This window comes from Gossypium hirsutum, chromosome A06, assembly GCF_007990345.1.
Source record: "Gossypium hirsutum isolate 1008001.06 chromosome A06, Gossypium_hirsutum_v2.1, whole genome shotgun sequence".
NCBI lineage: Eukaryota > Viridiplantae > Streptophyta > Magnoliopsida > Malvales > Malvaceae > Gossypium > Gossypium hirsutum.
The window spans coordinates 8,644,592-8,665,538 of NC_053429.1; the positions used below are offsets into that span (position 1 = coordinate 8,644,592).

At 35.8% G+C, this 20,947-nt stretch overlaps 4 protein-coding genes across 8 annotated transcripts; 2 read left to right on the plus strand and 2 right to left on the minus strand.

Annotated features, from left to right (window-relative positions):
• Positions 1-1,730: 1,730 nt before the first annotated feature.
• LOC107962555 (peptidyl-prolyl cis-trans isomerase CYP28, chloroplastic) lies at positions 1,731-4,572 on the plus strand. The gene is made up of 2 exons (XM_016898993.2): positions 1,731-2,478; positions 4,051-4,572. The coding sequence occupies exons 1-2, from the start codon at positions 1,818-1,820 to the stop codon at positions 4,257-4,259; spliced, it is 870 nt and encodes a 289-aa protein (XP_016754482.1). The 5' UTR covers positions 1,731-1,817; the 3' UTR covers positions 4,260-4,572.
• Positions 4,573-5,485: 913 nt separating this feature from the next.
• On the plus strand, positions 5,486-7,581 carry LOC107962554 (homeobox protein knotted-1-like 3). The gene is made up of 5 exons (XM_016898992.2): positions 5,486-5,959; positions 6,310-6,430; positions 6,680-6,873; positions 6,949-7,080; positions 7,163-7,581. The coding sequence occupies exons 1-5, from the start codon at positions 5,669-5,671 to the stop codon at positions 7,295-7,297; spliced, it is 873 nt and encodes a 290-aa protein (XP_016754481.1). The 5' UTR covers positions 5,486-5,668; the 3' UTR covers positions 7,298-7,581.
• Positions 7,568-8,527, minus strand: LOC107962556 (uncharacterized). The gene has a single exon (XM_016898995.2). It carries the CDS (start codon positions 8,183-8,185, stop codon positions 7,745-7,747), a length of 441 nt encoding a protein of 146 aa, XP_016754484.1. The 5' UTR covers positions 8,186-8,527; the 3' UTR covers positions 7,568-7,744.
• Positions 8,528-9,146: 619 nt separating this feature from the next.
• On the minus strand, positions 9,147-14,658 carry LOC107962552 (uncharacterized). 5 transcript variants are annotated; one of them, XM_041115058.1, is made up of 9 exons: positions 11,344-14,656; positions 11,059-11,243; positions 10,847-10,918; positions 10,603-10,755; positions 10,331-10,494; positions 10,089-10,236; positions 9,836-9,958; positions 9,646-9,733; positions 9,147-9,554 (listed from the first exon to the last, which is right to left on the minus strand). In XM_041115058.1, exons 1-9 carry the CDS (start codon positions 14,306-14,308, stop codon positions 9,373-9,375), a joined length of 4,080 nt encoding a protein of 1,359 aa, XP_040970992.1. In that variant the 5' UTR covers positions 14,309-14,656; the 3' UTR covers positions 9,147-9,372. The 5 variants fall into 5 exon arrangements, with proteins under 5 accessions (XP_040970992.1, XP_040970991.1, XP_040970995.1 ...); XM_041115057.1 differs by having other exon boundaries at positions 11,059-11,249; positions 11,344-14,655; XM_041115061.1 differs by lacking the exon at positions 9,646-9,733 and having other exon boundaries at positions 11,059-11,249; positions 11,344-14,657.
• Positions 14,659-20,947: the final 6,289 nt, after the last annotated feature.

The window sequence follows — 20,947 nt, forward strand, 5'->3', positions numbered from 1 at the left end:
AAACCAACATTACATAATTATTTATAATATATAAATTTAATTTTTTTTTCAAAAATACCTAAATTCCCTCTATTAATTTTAGTGACTTCCATAAGAGCTGATTTTATATTATATAGATAAGTTTAAATAGTTTAATTAACATAATACTGTGTAAAATTCACAATAATCAATATAAAATATCAAAGTTTTAAACTGATGCAATTTCACCCTAATTTTTTGTCAAAACTATGTTCTTATATTCTTAAAAGAATTTAAAAATGAATCCAAAAGATTATTAACTTAATTAAAAATAAATAAACCCTATTTACTATTGTAAAAGACTCATGAGAGCTGAAAATATAATATATATATACTAATAAGATTTAAAAAAATTTAATTCTAAAAGACAATTTTAACCTTATTTAATCTAAAAGGTTTAAAAAATAAAATTAATATTGGATATAAATAAAAATTAAGCTCACAATTAAAATAAAATTCATAAAATAATATTTAAAAGAAAATTTATTTAATTGAATACATAATAATGGAATTTATATAAAAAGTGAAAATACTTCATTATTTTAAGGAAAAGTAATAGATAGATCCTAACAACTCTAGTTTGGAATTGGTTAAAAAACAAGAAATAGATAGATAAATGAAAAAAAAAAACATCATCATATGATTTTTTGTTTTTTTTGGTACAAAGATGGATTTAACCAAAATTAAACTATACAATGCCAACCCATTTCAGAAGAATCATGGTGCAGTAGTTGAAGAGTTTTATCTGATGGCTGCATGAATATAAATCTTTTCAAAGGTCTTAAGAACGTCAATGCCACCAAATTATCAGCTAGTTTGTTGCCTTCTTTGAATATATGTGTAATCCGAACCATTCAAAAATGTTGAAGTAGATCTTTAATTGCTCGCATCGCAGCTAAATATTATTTAAATTTAATATACCTATTATTTATACAGTAAATATATTATATAGATGGATAAACTATTAAAATAGTCACTTTTATTTGAAATATTACGTTTTAGTCACTTACGTTATCATGTTGTAACATTTTGTCACTACCTCGTTAATTGCCGTTAACGGCGTAATGGAAAACTCACGTGACACGTTAAATAATCATTTCAAATGAAAATTTTGGGTTAAATTGTACAATTAGTCCCTATATTTTTTCATTTGAGCAATCTAATATTTTCCTTTTATGTTCTTTTAACTTTTCTTTTTTTTATTTCATTCTCTTCTGCTTCTCTCTCTATTTTCCTCTCTTCTTTATTTCTTTTAACGTAATTTTTCTATGTTTTTCATTTGTTGAAACTAGTTCACAAGCTCACCTCACTCGAAAAAAATTAAATTGTTCAAAAAAATAAAAGTATAGGGACTAGTTTTAACAAATAAAAAAAAAGAAAAAAAAAGAAAGTTAAGAGAACATAAAAGAAAAAAATTTAAATTACTCAAAACGAAAAAATATGGGAATCTATTGTATAAATTAACCTAAAATTTTTGTTTAAAATGATGATTTGATATGCCACGTCAGTTTATAGATATACCGTTAACAGCAATTAACGACTCAGTGACTAAAATATTGCAACGCGAAAACGTAAATGACTAAAACATAACATTTCAAACATAAATGACTAAAATATAACTTTGGGTAGTTTATACACTTTCCATATTTTTTTTGTAATTTTTAATAACATTATATTTAAAATTGAAAAAGAACAGAAAAAAAAATGAAACTAAAAAGAATAGTTGTGTAGGCCCCGCTCTCCCCCTAGCTTCCAAGTTCCAACCACTCCAATCTCCTTCTGCTCCTTTCACTACTCTCATGGCCTCCCCTCTATCACCAATCCATCATCTACCCTTTCTCTCTTCTACGTCCACCGCTACCACCCTCACTCGCCGCTCTCTTCTCCTCTCCTCCACCCTCACCACTACCCTCCCCACCACCCCTCTCTCATTACCACCTCAACTAGACACCAACATAACCGACCGGGTCTACCTTGACTTCTCCCTCTGCCCGACCTACTTCCGCAATGCTACTGCCGCCGACAGCACCCCTCTATGCTCCGACCCTTCTCCGTTAGGCCGCCTAGTCCTCGGCCTCTACGGAAACCTCCTTCCTCTAACTGTCTCCACTTTCAAGCGCATGTGCACCTCTTCCTCCTACAAAAACACCCTCGTCCACAAAATATTCCCTGGGCAGTTCTTCCAAGCTGGACGCCAAGGCCGCAGTAGAGAATACGGCGAAGTCCGTTTGCCCCCTGCCTTGGACTTGCCTCGGAACACTGAGACTGTCGACTCTAAGGCCTTCTTGCTTAAACATTCAAGGCCCGGTGTCGTTTCCCTTTGTTTGTCAGAGAACGACGACGATGATGAAGTCAAGCTTGATTCTGAGTATAGGAATGTTGAGTTCTTGATTACTACAGGGCCTGGCCCCTGTCCTCAACTCGATAACAACAACATTGTTTTTGGGACCGTGCTTGAAGGTAAGGTTTTGGTCTCTATTTTATGTCTGAAATTGTTGAAATTAGTTCCATTTTATGTGGTTTTTGGGTGTCTAGTCTTGTCGAATTCCATAACAGATCATGATTATATATAATCTTGGAATAAATTAAGGAATAATTGAAGAAATATATCCGAAATTTGGATTTGTTGAGATTAAATGTCACAGTTTTTATTTATAAGAGGACTGGTTTCTACATATCATGACAGTTGTCTAAATTGTGGTCTCTTTGTGTTAAGGTTTGCATGTCATCGTCTTTGAATGCCCTTGTCTTTAATAAAATATGACCTCCTCATTGCGATCTCATTGCAGTAGTTTATAGTATTAAAGTACTAGTATTCGACACTCATGTTCGATGCATATTCGGACAAAAGTATGTCCCTCCTCCAAATACATGAAAAAACCTTACTTAGAAAAAGATGAACATACCCTAGTCTGAGTAACATAGGATCTTAAGCTAGATGACATAGTAAAATGGATTGAGTAATCTTAAGATGCATGTTCGTGAACTTTCAGTGGAGAACTACAAGATCTCAATCAGTTATTGAACATAAGTCTGGATCCTTATACAAACCTTGCTGCTTTGATGCATTTTAATTTCTAATGGTTTGCTTCTATTCTGATTAGCATGTGCTTCTACATTTATCTTGATGCAACAACTCTGATCAAAGCTTCAAACTCTTGTCAAAACTGGGGACATGGTTTTTCCGGAATTAGGATTTAGAATTTAGGAATGTATATCTTGGAAAACACTTATTTGGAACTGTACCAAGTTTAATTCTTAATTTTGGAGTGTATAGTTCCCACACAGTTATAAGCTTTAGGTGAACAGCATAAGAAAATAGAAATGCATTTGGATGGCATCTCCATCAATGCTCAAGGGTTTATGTTACTCCAAGTCTTTATGTTCTTTAAAGTATCTATATCCAACACTCGTGTTTGACATATATAGTCAGACAGGGGTACAGGTGTATGATTCTTTAAATATACAGAGAAAATAAAACTTTAAAAAATTGAGCATCTTTGTATTGAATGCATGCTTATATCCAACATTCACATCTAAGCCTAAGTAATATAGGCTAGAGTGCATTGCTTTCAGTGCTTTGCTGTGGCTTTTGGTGCCTAATTTTGATTCATTAAGCTCAAATGCCCATAATTTTAGTAGGGCATCTCTCTATGTTTCATGGCAGTCAAGATCGTTTATAGAAAACCTACTTGTAATCTTAAAACATCCTAACACCGTAAGTAGAATTACAAGATTTCTCTCTATTATTAGATATAAACAAGTTTAGATTTCTTATACTGTTTTGATGATGCATATTCGCGTGTCTGTTTCCATTTGCCTTTCTAGCAAAATGCATACCGTTCTTAACATGCTTGTACTTCTGAAACTCTGATATTTCTGTGAAACCTCATATGTACCTATAGTTCATTCTGAACTTCTTGAAGTATATGTCCTCCTTCAAAATCGAAGAATTCTTGGAAGTATACTCTTTTGAATTGTCTAGGTTTCAAAGAAATAATGCCACCTTTGATTGTTGTTATTTCATTTCAGGGTTGGACGTTGTGACAGCGATCGCTTCCATCCCAACGTACAAACCATCAGAAAGAATTCGGCAACTAAATGACTTGGCTGAATTCTTCGGAGATGAAAGAGCACAAAAAGGGCGCACGTTATGGAACAGGCCTCTTAAAACTGTTTATATCAGTGACTGTGGCGAGCTTCAAGTTACCAAGCCTTCAATGTCACCTACTCTGCCTTGAAACATCTATATATCAATTTATTTATATATATATATTCATTCTTTAGTCTCCACTCATTTGCATGTACAAACTCCTTGTTTGTAATCTTGCATTTTTAGAAAGAGAAGAACACAAACATATAACATCTATGCATTAAACAATTAAGAGGAACCCCATTCCAGCAATTCAAGGTTTTTCTTCTCCTATACAGAGAAAGCTTCAGTCTGAACTGGGGGAATAGGGCTGCTGATGTTAAATTCGACTTACACTATATAATTGTATTTGTATGAATCAACTTAGTTAAATACCAAGTCTAGCAATTCAAAGTTTTTAATTTGTTCGTCTACCTGTTTATAAATATGATCGAATTGATAGTAGTTTATAAATCTGCTGTGATTTGTGTAGAGCTCATCAAACGGTTGCATTTTTTTGGTTTAATGAAATGCGATTAACGAAGAAAACAATCTGGGCAGGCTAGGCTTAGCTTTAATAATGATAGTTGGATTTGGGTAAAATTTTGAGTTTATATTCTAGGTCAAAACTAACTCTAAGCAAATTCCTAGAATATAATGTAAAGGTTCTATTATTGGCTTGGGCCTATAAATTAAACATCAGATAACTTGTGAATTCAACGAGTTGGTTTATAATTCATGAACTAAATTATCATATTTCCGCAAGATTCATTAAACGGTTGCAATTTTTGTTGTTTAATGAAATGCAATCAACAAAGAAAATAATCTGGACAGGTTTGGACAGGCTAGGTTAAGCTCGAATAATGATTGTTGGATTTAGACAAAATTTTGAGTTCATATTTTGGGTTAAAGCTAAGTTTATGCATATAAAATTTTTTAAAAATATCTTGTCTAAACTTAATTTGGCATGACCTATGAATAGGTCTAATATCGGCCACAGCTTAGTGTGGAAGATTTGCCAATAATTACAAAGTCATCAAAATTAATTTAGTTAGAGGTCGATTAAAAGTTTTTTAAAATTTCGGTTGTCAATTAATTTAATTTGAAAAAGGCACTTAATTGAATTATTATAGATTAATTGATAACCAAAATTAATAATATTTTATATACTATATCTATAAGCACAAACTCAATATATAATATATATAAACCCAATATATATAATATTTAAAGCTTGATATCTCTAAACCTTTGTATGTTCCCCCTTTCCTGTAGGCCTAAGTGCCAAAGCCCAAATGAAATTATAATAATGAAAACGCCAACCAAATTAACAACCAGTAGACCAAGAAATTTTAACTCAAACATCATTGGCTGTTCCTCCTGCGTCATAGTAGATCTCCCTGTCTCTTTTATTTCACAATTCTCCAACAACCCTGCTTTGGTGTTTTTTCTCTCTTCATAGCTACATCTCTCTCTCCTTTGATCTTCTTCTTTACCAAAACTTAAACCTCTTCAAACATGGCTTTTGATGGTTTTGTCTCCCACCATAGTGAACACATGCAAACCCTTGCTTTTAACCAACCCTCTTCACCTCCCAACTTCGACCCAGCTAAATGCAAGACCGAGATAATAGGGCATCCCATGTACCCCCAGTTATTGGAAGGCCACGTGGCTTGTCTACGTGTTGCCACGCCTGTTGACCAGCTCCCTAAGATCGATGCTCAGTTGGCTAGGTCCCAATATGTCTCGGCTAAGTACTCATCATCACCTACTGCTGGGGCTGCTCACCATGAACTCGATCACTTCATGGTAACCCCTTTTTCTCTTCTTCTTTCCAGATTTGGGTACTCACCCTTGACCCTTGGATTCGTAGTTTTTTTTCCCCTTATTCTTTGTTCCTTTGTTTATGATCTACCGACTTGTTCTGTTTTGATTTTCTTTTTGTTGTATTCAAGTTTTGATGGCTAATTATTTGCATTTAAGTAGATTTTATTTTACAGCAGTAGGCGACTGTTTAAAGGTAAAATTTTAATTTAACCCTGTTCAAGAAAATTATGGAACTCAACTGAGGGTAATTTTCTTATAAAACATGTGTATTTGATCACTAATGTCATCTTTTTCATTTGAGTATTCTCTCTTTCTTTTTCCCTTTAATGTAGGCAAATTATGTGCTATTGCTTGGTTTCTTTAAAGACCAATTGCAGCAACATGTTCGTGTTCATGCAATGGAAGCGGTTATGTCTTGTTGGGATCTTGAGCAATCACTTCAAAGTTTAACTGGTAAATGATTCTCTGCACTGTAAATACTGTTTTGGAGTTGATAGAAAAAGTAAAAGTAACATGTCAATGCATCTTTATATTGTGATGTAGCTATGTCATCCATAGGAGTTGGACTTAAGTCTTTGAATTCTACAGATAGCTTTCCTTGTTACTCTCATTCATAATAATGAATTTGTCCTGTTTGGTATTACTGCATTAACTGTAGATTGAAGTGAAAAAACTTAGAGCTAAACTATGAAGCATGAACAGGTGTATCTCCAGGTGAAGGCACAGGTGCAACAATGTCTGATGATGAAGATGAAGTTGTAGATAATGATCACGGTTTGTTTGATGGAAGCTTCGATGGGATCGACAGCATGGGATTTGGCCCTCTTGTCCCATCAGAAACTGAGAGATCCTTAATGGAACATGTTAGGCAAGAACTTAAGCACGAATTGAAACAGGTAGGATTTCTTAAGAAGTTAAATAGTAAACTGGCTTGATCTGTATTCTGCAACTAAAAATTCGTGTCTTTTAAGGGTTACAAAGAGAAAATTGTGGACGTTAGAGAGGAAATTCTGCGCAAGAGAAGAGCTGGAAAGCTACCTGGTGACACCACCTCGATTTTAAAAGCATGGTGGCAGTCACATTCCAAATGGCCTTACCCAACAGTGAGTGTGATGTATTTCTCAGGTAGTTCTGATCCTCAAAATGTTTTCTTTTCAACAGTTTTCTGATCAAGTGTTGCTTCAGGAAGAAGACAAAGCAAGATTAGCACAGGAAACAGGATTACAGTTGAAGCAGATTAATAATTGGTTTATAAACCAAAGAAAAAGGAATTGGCATAATACCCCCTCCACTTCTCTGAAGAGCAAACGTGAGAAGTAGGCTGCTAATGGATGTATGTATATGTGTCTTGATGAAAATGAGCTTTTCACTAGAACATTTGTCGATTTTAATTTGGAAAAGAAGTATGCAGGTTAAACCAGTGATGAAGCCTTAATGTAAGCAAAAGAAAAGCCCTCTGCATAGCATTAATATAGCTTTGCTAGATGGTTCTGTAATCCTTTGGCTCATGCTTTCCTATGTATGTACAAGAATGACTTCAGTAAGTCGTGGGTTTATAATGTAATTATCTACTTGGTCATATATAACATGTTTTTACCAATTAATTGACATTATTATATACCCATTTCCTTGAAATCAAATATGCATCAAACAGGTTCCTAGGATTGCAAGAAACAAAAGAATATTACTGTACTTAAACATGGATTCTACAAGAACATAGAATAAACGTAAAACAATGTGCAGACATGTTGAATCCGTATAATTATTTTACAATCCTGAGGGGACTCGTTGCCTATCATGTTCAAATGGAGCAGTAAACCTGGAAGAGAAACCACGAAGCAAATCATCTGCTTCTTTATCATCGCCTTCATCGAAGTTGAGAGCATAGCTACAAGGATCATATTGAAACCTGTTCTTTTGATCTTTCCGCTTATCGCAATATCCACCCATCTTTCTTATAAAGTTCTTCCACTTTGGCCCTGCTACTTTCTCCGAGAATTGTTTCAGTTTATTCAGTTTGCATTTCCACCATTCCTCCGTGTGTTGTTCACCTCTCTGGTGCAGTAAGGTGTTGGATTCATTGATGTGGTTGTATGATCGGCGCCGTTTGAGGCAGAAGAGATTAAAACAACCACACCCTTTACCCCAAACTCCTTCATCTTCAACTTCTGCTTGCATGAAGATTGGATTCTCTTGAGAATTTTTCATGGGAAAGGAAACCAAAACAGGAAAGAAAAGAAAGGATTTTGGAATTTGGAATTTGGAATTTGGATTGGGATAGGGATAGGGATAGGGATAAAAAAAGGATGATGCTTTTTCTTATATGGAGAATTTCTGGAAGATGAAGAGAAGGAAAAGAGAAGTGGGAAGGAAATGGTGGAAATTAAATAAAATAAATAAACAAATATTAAATAGTAGGTAAGGCAAGCCTTGAGTATGGATGGCGGCTCAGTGCTACGCGGTATCTTTTTTCTTAATGTCATCGGAAAGTGGAAAAATCGCCTAAATGAAAAAGTATGGAGGAAGAAAATGGCGGAGTCAAAAATCGCGTGAGTATAGAGGAACAAAATTTAGAATTTATTTTATTCATTTTTCAAATTTTCAAATTCAAGTTTAATTTATTGATAATTTTTTAAAATAAAAAATTCTTACCGGATAATTATGTAATTAATAAAATAACTATGTAATTAATCAAATTTAATTAAAAAATTTAATAATAATTAGATCTGATTTTTAAAATTTAAAGAATATTGAAAACCTAGAAAAGTTATTTGCATTGATAAGGTTATTTTTATTATTTTAAAGTCACAAAAGAAAATTTTGAATATCTTTATAATTGTATAATTTTATTTTAAAATTTGATTTATTTTTAGTTTTATTAAAGAAATTGGTGATGATAAACTCATTTAAATTTAAATTAGTATACAATATATTAAAAATCTTCATGGGTTTAAGTTAAACTTAAGTATAATATTAATACATTTTATACTTATTTAAACTTTAAAAATTTTGTTCAAGACTCATATTTATAAAAAAACAAATCCAAACCTCATTTTAAACCATTCATGTTATTTTTAAATTTTTTTATATTATTTAAATTTTTATATAATTATCTTAATATATTATAATTTTATAAATAAAATAATATATAAAAACTGAAAACCGAAAATACAAGCAAGTAAATTCAGCATTGTTTGATTGAAGAATGATGTAAGATTTTACAAATAAAAAAAAAAGGAAAACAATCTCCACTTATATGGAACTGTATTCACAGCGCAATCAAGCTTTGTATGAAACCATCTATATAAGAAAACCAGTGGGGATAAAGTCAGTTCCCTCGCAAACACATATATGACCTATGAGCAGATTGTTCAATTTCATTTTCAGACCGAGGATTATGGGCTTTGTCCTTTAGGTGGTGGAATTTTAGCAGCCATTGACCGTAACTCGTTCACGATCTCGGTGAAATTTGGTCTCTCTGATGGCTCTGATGACCAGCATCTCTCCATCAATGATCTCCAGTCGGGATCACATGATTCTGGAACCGCTGGCCGCAGTGTATTACTCACAATACCACCTGAAACAATGATGGTTGGATATAAACTGTGATCCGCCATAGCACAAAGAAAGGAACTCATGATTTACATCTATAAATAAAGGCAATTTACCAATGATAGCCCCATAGTGCAAGTCTGCATATGGTTCTTCTCTAGTGAGAAGCTCCCACATCACAATACCGAACGAGAACACATCAACCTAAATTCGAGGAAATATCAACTCTATTAACTAACTATATGTAGGGGGAAAAGAGCATTTACATGATAGAGGAGGGTACTAGACTATGTGGTAATCACAAACCTTTTCCGACACGAGACTGTTGCTGCCATTCAGAAGTTCTGGCGCCATCCATGGAAGTGTTCCGCGCACACCACCTGATATTAGAGTTTGACATTTCAGCTTTGATAGCCCCAAATCCCCAACCTGGTAACGGAAACTAGGCATATGAGAACCGAACAATTGAATGAGTTCAGCATGAAATTTAGAAAACATTAAAACTAATGTAGGACTAAAGATATGGAATTGCAAATGAAACTCGGGCCTAAGTACGAACCTTGCATATTGGGCGGTGAGGATCTCGAAGATTGACAAGTAAATTATCACTCTTCAAATCAAAGTGCACTATATTCTTTCCATGCAAATACTCCATTCCAAAGGCCACATCCATGGCAATCAAAAGCCGCTTGCACTTGTCAAGGTTCCTGGCAACAGCAAGTCATCCAATTATTATTTATAGCCAAATAAATGTACAACTGAATCACAATTGTCTAGCATAGCAAATAAAACTTTTAGTACCTCTCGCTCTTCTGTAAAGCATCTCTTAAAGAACCACTAACCATATATTCCGTCACTGTTGCTACAGAACCACCAGGACCATCAAGTACAACACCATAGAAAGCCACAACATTGGGATGATGCAAGTCAGCAAGCTTAATTGCCTCATTCCAGAAATCATCAATCTAATCATACGCGTTAACCACGGTACAAGTTGTTAGCCTGTGAAATTACAAAGATGGAACTAATTTGAAAAATTAGGAGCTTGCAAAGAGAAAAGGATAGAACCAAACCATGCGTTCTTGTTCAGAGGGTTTTCCGGCAAAACATCTATCATTTATTCGTTTAATTGCAACATCAGTACCCCGCCACTTCCCATGATAAACGGTACCAAAGGTGCCAGAACCAAGCTCCCACAGCTCTTCAAGGTCACTGTCTTTTATAACCTGCCAAATAAATACATAGCTAATTTAATGGGCAATAGAAGTTAACAGTAGAAGCACAAACATCACATAAAGGCAGTACTTAAAGTTCAACCTGCAAGCCACCAATGCCATCCGAAACTCGAAGACCAAAATTTGTTCTATCTGGCTGTTTAGTCTTTAATTCCTAAGTTAAGAAAAATAGTATGAAGGACAGCTCAATAAATGGATCTGGAGAAGACAGTCACAGATAAAAGAAGGCAAGGGGGAGGTGGGGTGAGGAAATGAGCATACAAATGGAAATCGAAAGGATCTTATATTCCGCACCTCAAATTTAGCTTTGTGTTGCAGTTTAATGTCACTAGGTAAGACATCTGTGTCTTGATAGCCTTCATTACCAGATGCATTGGTCTCTGCTGGAACGTCAGGATTTGAATGAGTAGAGGACCGGAAAACAGAAGCAGCTACTTCTTCAGCAACAGCTTGTAGTTCTTCCTTGATGAGTTCCTCACCTGAGCCTTTGGCAATGAAGGAAACAACAATGAACATTTACTCCAAACATGAAGTGATAAATGCCAAATTATATACAAACTAAAAAATCAAATATTTCACCTTTCATAGATTGTGTGTGGTCTGAACTCAAATTCTCATTTAAATGGCTTAATGGCTGGTAAACTTCATCTTCCAATTCGATATTAGATTCCCCACCAATTACTGCCTGGTTCTCTCCAAAAGGGTCTCGGTCCTCTCGCAGAGCCAATAATTCTTTCTTTGTTTGAATTTTGTTAGGTTTAGGAGGAGGAAAGTAAGCATGTTGTTGTAGATTCCAAGGATCTTGATTGCTAAAAAGTGAGTTGGAGGAATCCAAAACATCTCCACCTCTATTGGATGGTGAAAAGTAAGCTTGGCTGTTAGCATTAGAAGGAACAGCTTCAGTGTTGCATTGTACAATCTTCTGCTGCATCAAAGAAACTTCATCGAATCCCAATGTATGTGCTGACTCAACACCAGAAAATGGAGGGTTCCCATATTGAACTTCAACACCAACTTTTGGACGTCCATGTGTTACTAGATTATCCAATAGCAACTCTTCCCCAACTATATGTGGAGATTTTTCATCCAAGATATCTTCTTTTCTAGTTTTATCAATAGGTAAACTACTCTGCTCATTGCTCATTTGAAGAGGCTCCATCATCCTATCAATTTGGATCAGATGGTTAGGGTCTACGCTATCTTTTTTAGGTACAGCAGGAACCCTTGACGTTTCGTGCACTGGCTGTTCTAAAGCATGAATGCCAATTGCCTCAACATGTGGAACCTCCTTTTGGAACTGGTATTGAGTTGGCAAAACATATGGTGATTGAAACTCACTTGCCAAACCCATCAAACCTAGGCTTGCTGGAATCCTAGGGTGATCAGAATTATCTGTTATTGGGGAAATATTCCCTTCATGTCCATATGGTGCATCAGGATTTTGAGAGGATCCAACTGCCTCTGACTTCAATCCACCAACTTGATGATCAACATGGCCAAGTTGTTGCACCCCAGCTTGCTGGTGAGCAATGCCATCCCCTATCGGTGCGGTCACCACAACTTTATTCACTGATGAAATTCTCATTGAGTCTTCTTGATGCAGACCATGATAACTAGAATCTGCATTCACCATAGGTGTTGCGCCACCATCTCTTTGGTCCTGCACCAAAGGATCAGAATGCACATGAGGCAATGCCTTTTGACACATAAAGCAGTCCTCGATACTGGGGATCTTCGCTGGAGTAGTTACTTTGATCTGCTGCAATGATCCATCTGAGAAGACGACATGCTCAGTTTGTGGAGTATGATGGAAAGTATAACCTCCTGCAACCATTGCTGATGGAATCTCGGCCTGATAAATATTGTGGCTCTGATAAACAGGATGCTGAATTATCCTTGTTCCTAATGCATTTTGATCAGGATAATGCTCCAATGGAGTTTGTTGGTGTTGCAACAGCGGCTGAAACGGTGCTGGTCTAACAACAACATGAGAGATGGAGGGAGTCATAGTCATGTTAAAAGCAGGAATGTACTGATGAGGGGCATTTTCTTGAGGCTGCTGTTGATTGAACACAGAACCAGTATTTGCCACGAACTTAGGATTTGAGAACTCCATTTGAGGTGCAAACTGCATATATTCGGTATGGCTTGTAACTTCATGGCGAGGATCAACATGTGTAGATGCATAGTGTTGCTGCAGATCATATCCCAATTGCTGCTGTGTTGAAGCAAGCCGCACCGTCCTCCCAGCCTCAAACTCAAGTTGAGACGAAAGTGTTTGAGGACTGATATTAACTACCGGGCTTCCTAAATGAACACCGGAAATAGGTGAATTCCCTCTAGGTGACAACAAGTTTGTTGATGGAGGTCCACCAACATCCCCTTGAACAGCACCTGAGCTATCAACAGCTTCACTCCCACTAATATCAGAGTTTGGTGTTGAAGTCGCACTTGCTATGCTCTCCTTACGTGCGATGCCACCAGCAGCTCCATTCACAATTCCATTTACTGCCTCAACATATTTCTGCCCATTGTCATGCAAATCCCCGAATTGAACCGTACCGGAAGGATCAAGTTCCGAAGCCGAAAACAAAAATACCCTTGGTTTAGCAGATCCATCTGAAGACCTTTCAATCACTTTCTCATACTCATCCATCATATTAACAAGATCATCGGAGCATGAAACGGAAACTAATGCATCAAGGTCCTCATCAGGAAGCTGGTACTTGATAACCACAGGTTGCCCATAAGTATCCATCATTTTTTGCACAAACTCAGTAAAGCTCACATCTCTTCTAACACTAATAATCCTTGTCTGCCCCCCTACATATCTCAACACCCCATCACTTGGTCTAGGCAATATCTTCCCCCCAAAACTACACAAAAACTTAACCTTTTTCCCAGACACAGAATCATCCCCACCCTCATCATTAACCTGATCAGCACCATTGCCATTACTTCCAACTCCTGAATTTGATTTATAACCAACCCCACCTATTAATTCATTCCCATTACCACTAACCTTGTTTCCCATATTACAACTATGAGCTAAGCCTACAGTCACCCTATCGTGACTCAATTGATCACTCCTATTCCCACTAATCCTATTGCCCAGACTAGGACTATAACCATGCCCAGCTACCACATCATTACTAACCTGATGCACGGCATTAGCAGCCACCATATTGCCCAAATTCGGACTATAACCGAACCCGCCAACCAGGTTCATACTTGAATTCCCAACCGGCACAGGCATAGGCATGTGAGGTCTCCATGCAGGGACACCCGGTGTCAAGGGCACTACATTCCCATATCCTAAACTTGCAAAACCGGCATCAGTCACCGTTGCTGGATAAAGAACACGCATGGCACCACCATAAGTCTCAAGCTCCCGAGGCGAGTTGGGAAGAAACCCGTCAATGCTTGCACCGCGGGTATTATTAGTGGCAGCCACCGCATCCGCAATTTGGGGCTCTTCAGTTACAATTCTAGCTACATTCAATGGTCTAAGATCTTCTTGTATTGAATTTTGATCAAATGCCATAATCTATAATACAGGGTTCAGCTGAAATATAGTCTAAATCAAGTTTAGAGAAAAAAAAAAGGGGGGGGTATTTCCCAAAGGCAAGAAACAGAGCTAAAAACGATTCCTAAAACCAAGAAAATTTAATAAGAAGAGATGTGAGCAGAGAGGGAGAAACAGTGAGTCGGTGGTGGAGCTGGGCCACCTTTGATCCATGGCTTTCTTTTGAGATTCGATGAATCTCGTCTTTCAAACACACTTTTTGTCAGTTTGTCTCCCTGTTATTTCTATCCCCCTATCTCCGGAACTTTGCTCTTTTGGTTTTCTTTTTTCCATTTATGGGTGGTGGGTGATAATTTTGTTGAGTGGATAGAAAATGACAGTGACTTCCATATGTAATTTTCTTTTCTTAAGTTGCAAGGAATTAATGGGGGACAAGTAAATGAGAAAAGATGAAGGGTGGCGGCACGTGGATGGTTTCATGCAAAGTTTCAGTCAAAATCTAATGAGTATGTTGTTTTTTTCTTTTCGATTTATAAGGAACTAATATTAATATTGTGTTCAGCATTATAAAATATAAAAAACGTTATTTATATTCTAAAATTGAAAAATATGTCCAACTTCAACTTGAGATAAAATAATAAATATACAAAAATTAATTAATAAACTGCAGTCAGCAGAATTTTCAACCGTTAATTATGGTATGGGCAGTTATATATATGTGGAGGGTTGTTAGTGGAACATCTTTTAGGCATTATTATTTTATGAAGTTAGGTATTATTTGAAAGATTTGTTATCTACTGAACTTTCTCAACAATTGACACAGCAAAGTAAAACCATTAAAGTAAGAAGAGAACAATCTCGGAATTTGCACCCAAAAGTTGCAGGGGAAATTTTCAATCCTCAAAACCTCGTTTTCCGTGGTGAAATCCCGTTTGTTGTATCTTCTCAAACAATAACAACAAAGGCTAAGTCATAAATAAATACAATGATGACAATCTGTATGCAACTTGCACTCCCAATAGGATAAGCTTGCTTGACTTTTTTGGTAAAATAAAAAATCTAATCCAATCCTCTTTATCTTGGAAGTAAATTTAGTGATCTTCGTATGTACCGATAGTACTGGAGAAATATTGCTCTTCTCATCTCTTAGAAGGTTTTTTTTTTTTAATACTTGTTAATGTCTACTTGGAAGGAAGATGGGTTAATGTCTACTTTACACCTATAAGATAAAAGAAATACTAAGATTATAGGATGTAACACTTTTGCTTTAGGATATTTTTTAATACTTAAAGTCAATAAATAGAAGGTGATCCAAGAGTAAAGAAATTTAGTAATAGTAGTAATCACACCTCTGGAGATTAATATATATGAGTATTTATAGCGACATCCCTTGGTGACCTAAGGTTGATGGGAATATGAGAGCGCGTGAAGGGTAAATCGTTTTGTGCTTGTAATTAGCTAGGGTTAGTGTCCTTGATCTAGCAAGGTTGTATCTCTAAGCCCTTTATTGATCTTGCCCTATAACCTATGACAGATACTACTATTAGGTTGATATTTACTTTGATGCATGCATGTTATGCATTAGTTGGTTGTTTTACTAAGGTTTGGTCTTTTGGGGCTTACTAATTTCGTTGAGTTTGGAACATATTCTCTTGGGTACAGATCTTATTTCTTTGGGATGGTATGACTCAATCTATTTGACAAGTCGCACTATACGTCAACCAAGTTATAAAGTGACTTGGTGAGGATTTGCTATAAGTGGATAGAAGACTCCTTTCAATAGTGTCATATTGTTGGTGTCCCTTGAAAAGGTTTAAATTCCCTAGTTGCTTGTATTCTTTGAAAAATTAAGCTTTTATTGATTTAGTGAGAAAAGAGTCTAGATAGCTAATTTGTTTGAAAATTAAGTGAGATAACTTGTAGAGTTATATCTCGCATTTTTTCAGCTTTTCTTCTCCTAGTTAAATCTGTTTTTAGTTTCCCACTTAAACTCTAATTAGTGTAGGTTATTTTAATATTAGTTTCTCACTTAAACTCTGATTAGAGGTATTTTTTCTACCTTACACATTTAGGTATTAATTTGTTATGTTTATGTTTAAAGGGTTGTTATTTCGAATTTGGGGTTAGTTTTATCTCCATCTTTATACTCTTCGTTTTTGTTGTTTTAATAAAATTATTTTTGCCTGTGGTTTTTTATCGTTTTCGGAGGGGGTTTTTTCATGTAAAATATTTGTATTCGATATTTTCAATTTCTTTGTTATTTTACTTATTTGTTGCTTAATCGAGTTTATCCAACAAAGTAGTACCAGAGCTAGTTCAATTTTCACAATCAACCTGTTCAGAGATGGCAGCAACAAGGTTTGATATTGATAAGTTCGATGGTATCACAAATTTTAATATGTGACAAGTTCGAATGACAAAAATTTGGTTCAGAGAGATCTTGAGAAGGTCCTTACAGAGAAGAAACCTACAAACATGAATAAATCATGTCTAACAAATAAATGTATTGCAAGAGATTTTAATAGACAAAACGGCATTCTACTTATGGAAAATGTTAGAAACTCTCTACGTGACAAAGTGTTTGGCTAACCAATTGGTGTTGAAACAACGTTTATACACGTTTTGTATGGACGAAAGTGAGCACCTTAAAGGTCACATCAGTCAATTTATTACTCTTTTGAATGATTTAAAAAAATGTTGAGGTTCAGATTGACGATAAAGATCGAGCTATGTTATTATTATGCTCTTACCCTCTTCGTACAAGTCTTTCAAGGAGACCTTGATTTATGGCAAAATAATCTATCATTCGAGGATTTGAAGGGTCATCTATTGAGTAAAAACAAACTCAACAATAAGTTTTGTTCGAATAGCAAGTCAGATAGCCAAACCTCGATTTTGTAAAAAGTTAAATCACGTCAAGACAAATTGTTACATACTGCAAAATAAAAGGGCTGCGATATTTATGGGATATAAAAAGGGGGAGAAATACCTAAACTCAAGGGGAGTGTGGATAAAAAGAGAAGAAATCGCCAAAGTCTTCAAGCATCGAGGATTGATGGAAATCATTGGGAAGACTTAATTTCTCCATCTATTTTTTTTTCTTGTTTCTTTTTCTATGATTAGTTTATTGTTTTTATTTTAAGATTGTTTTTCAATTTTTTGATGAACTAAGTTTTCATTTCTAGAATTGCAATGGATTCAATGTTTAGTTAATTGAATTTTTTTTTCTATTTCTATCCTTTTTTTTTAATAGAGAATTGATTATTTACTCATTTTTGTTCTTCATTGATAATAGTTTGATCAATTATTAATTTGATAAAACTTAAAGAAATTGGAAAAGGACTTTTCATTTTAGGTCTAGAATAAATAACTCTTTTTCTATATTAAATGGTCAATTTTTTATTCCTAATAGCCATAACTGAGATTTGTTCTTAATCAATTTAGTCTAAATTATTGGCATATGAATATATCTCGATAATTAGATTTAATTAGTTCTTTAATTGCTTGGAAGAGAATTAAGAGAATTTTAGTACTTTAGGTCAGTAATCAACTTTATTGTGATAAATTGGGTGGATATTGAAAAATTAGCTAATGCATTGATCAAATTATAATTCTATGCTCTTATTATTGATTGATTGTTTCGTTTTAATTTATCTTGCTCATTTTTATTTGTTTGATTTAAATTAAAAATCTGTATTATTGATTTATTTGGATAGAGTATAGAGTAAAACTCACAATACGTATACTAGTGTGTGCGCTTTTTAAGAAATGGTAGAAGTGCACATATGTAAACTGATGCGTGAGTACCTAAGGTTGGGTCATTGAAAGATTGGCTTCTTCAGCCAATTGATTGGCTAAAGGATTGAAGTTACTGATATGGTTGATGGATATGGAGATTGTAGGTGGGACTCATTTACACATTGGTTGGACCATTCAATAGTGATGCACATTGCAATAATGCCTTCCCCGAGAGAACATTTAGGACTTGATATGTGCATATAGAATCGTTCAAACTCGAGTAAATTTATAGTTTTTTTTATGCATATAAACGGATGACTACAGATATGTTGGCACCAAAAGACTCCTTTTGTCTTAATGCTTGAAAGCTTAAGGCTCATCAATGAGAGACAGTTCCTATATGCTCAAACAATGAGAGATGTCCGGGCAAGTTAACAGATGATGCCTCTTGAAAGACTTGTAGCGCATGTGCTAGGGACAACACGCTTTGTGGGCAGTTTAGGTGAGGATAATTCCCAATGCTATTCAACAAAGCTTCTTCACCTCTAATTTAAACAGCTGGCTACTTGATAACTTTGATAATAATCTTGCTTTACAGTTTGATGGTGTTGAATGGGAAAAGATGTTCGGAATTACATGTTGGTGGATTTGGAAGCAATGTAGTGCGGATATTTTTAAGGGAGAAAGTTGTAGTGCTAACAAGGTGGCGGTTTTGGGCGATGAATGTAGAGTATGTCGCTCGTTTGGCCAAGGGACATCACATAGATAATACAAGCCGTAGCAATTGCAGTCTCCCTCATGCTGGGTGTGTTAAATTTGTTGCGGAAGCGACGATAATATTAATAACAATATTATCAGAAATATTTAGATAATTATTATGCCAACAATTATACTAAGAAAATTCCCAGTTAAATTGGAGGGGTCACAATGGTCCTGCTTAAAACCCAACAACTAGACAGAACTCACTTAGATATTTATAGCAATAATAACTAAATAAATATAACCAACATAAAGCTATTAAATATAAGCAAACAAATAAGAAATAAAATACCAGAGATTTAACGAGGTTCGGCCAATTTAGCTTACGTCCTCGGACACTACCAAATTAATATTTCTTCTAGAAATATTACAAAGGAGAAGATTTTGGGATGATACAACCAAAGGGGGAGGAGTTCTATATATAACAAACCAAACCCCCTCCCTTTCTATCTTTTCCTAATGTGGGATATTGCCAATATTCAACAAATCTCCACCTTGGCGATATTCCACATCTTCGAACATCTTCTCATAACACTAACTTCAATAGTGTCTTCAAATTTGCAACCAATCGCCTTCTTCCCTTTTGGTAGTTGTGCCAGCTTCCACGTCTTGTTTTTCTCTAGAGATTGCATTTCCTCTTCCATTGCACCTAACCATCTATTATTCTCTAAACTCTGAATGGCTTTGGTGTAAGTGGATGGAATATTATCAACAACTGGAAGTGCATAAGCTACCATGTCAGTGAAACGAGCTGGTTTCTGAATTTCTCGTCTCTGCCTTCTGACTGCAATTGGCTCTGATTGCTGTTGAGGTTCTTGGGTAGAAACCTCTTCCTCATCTGACTCTGCATCTGCCAATGAAGAATCACTAGTGGTACCTTCTGCTGGAATTACCACACTCTGCTCAAACTCCACCTGCTGCGGAGTACACTCCACCTGCTGCGAAGTACTACTCACTCCTTCTGGATTTACCTTATTCAACATGGCAGATTCATGAAAGGTAACATCCCTACTGATTATCGTCTTCTTTGCCTCTAGACACCACAAACGATATCCCTTAACACCAGCATTGAAGCCCATGAATAGAGCCTTCTTTGCTCTTGGATCTAACTTTGATTCTTTCACATGATAATATGCAATAGAACCAAAAATGCGCAAGGTGTCATAATCAGTAGCAGGTTTTCCATACCATTTCTCCAAAGGAGTCTTGCCATTTATAGCAGATGATGGCAAATGATTGATGAGATGTTGAGCGTACGTCACAGCCTCAGTCCAAAACTTTCTATCTAATCCAGCATTAGATAACATACATCGAACTTTCTCCACAAGCGTTCGATTCATACGCTCTGCCACCCCATTCTGTTGCGGTGTTCCACCTACGGTGAAGTGCCTTACTATGCCACAATCTTGGCATATCTTCAGGAATGGATCGCTTTTATATTCTCCACCGTTGTCTGATCGGAGAACCTTAATCTTCCTTCCTGTCTGATTTTCAACTTTAGTTTTCCACTTAAGGAAAACTTCAAGCACCTCATCTTTGTTCTTCATAGGAAACACCCAAACTCGTCTGGAAAAATCATCAATAAAGGTGACAAAATAACGTCTTCCTCCAAGTGATGGAGTCTTGGACGGTCCCCATACATCAGAATGCACATAATCCAGAATACCTTTAGTATTGTGAATCCCAGTGCCAAATTTCACCCTTCGTTGTTTTCCCAGAACACAATGCTCGCAAAATTCAAGTTTGCAAGTCTTTGTACCTTTCAATAATCCTTGCTTGGCTAGAGTTTGCAAGGATTTTTCACCAGCATGGCCCAAACGCATATGCCACAGCTGTGTTGCCTCAGCGTCCTTCTTGGTACTCGTAATTGCTGCTGCTGTTGTCCCGACCACTGTACTACCTTGGTAGTAATACAGATTGTTCTTTCTTATGCCTTTCAACATCACCAATGCTCCTGAAGTTGCTTTAAGAACTCCATCTCGTATTGTCACAACTAGGCCTTTAGATTCTAACGACCCCAAAGAGATGAGATTCTTCTTCAACTTTGGGACATATCGTACATCCCGCAAAATTCTAGTAGATCCATCATGACTCCTCAGTTTAATTGAACCTATCCCGGCTATTTTACATGTGTTATCATTACCCATGTAAACAACCCCT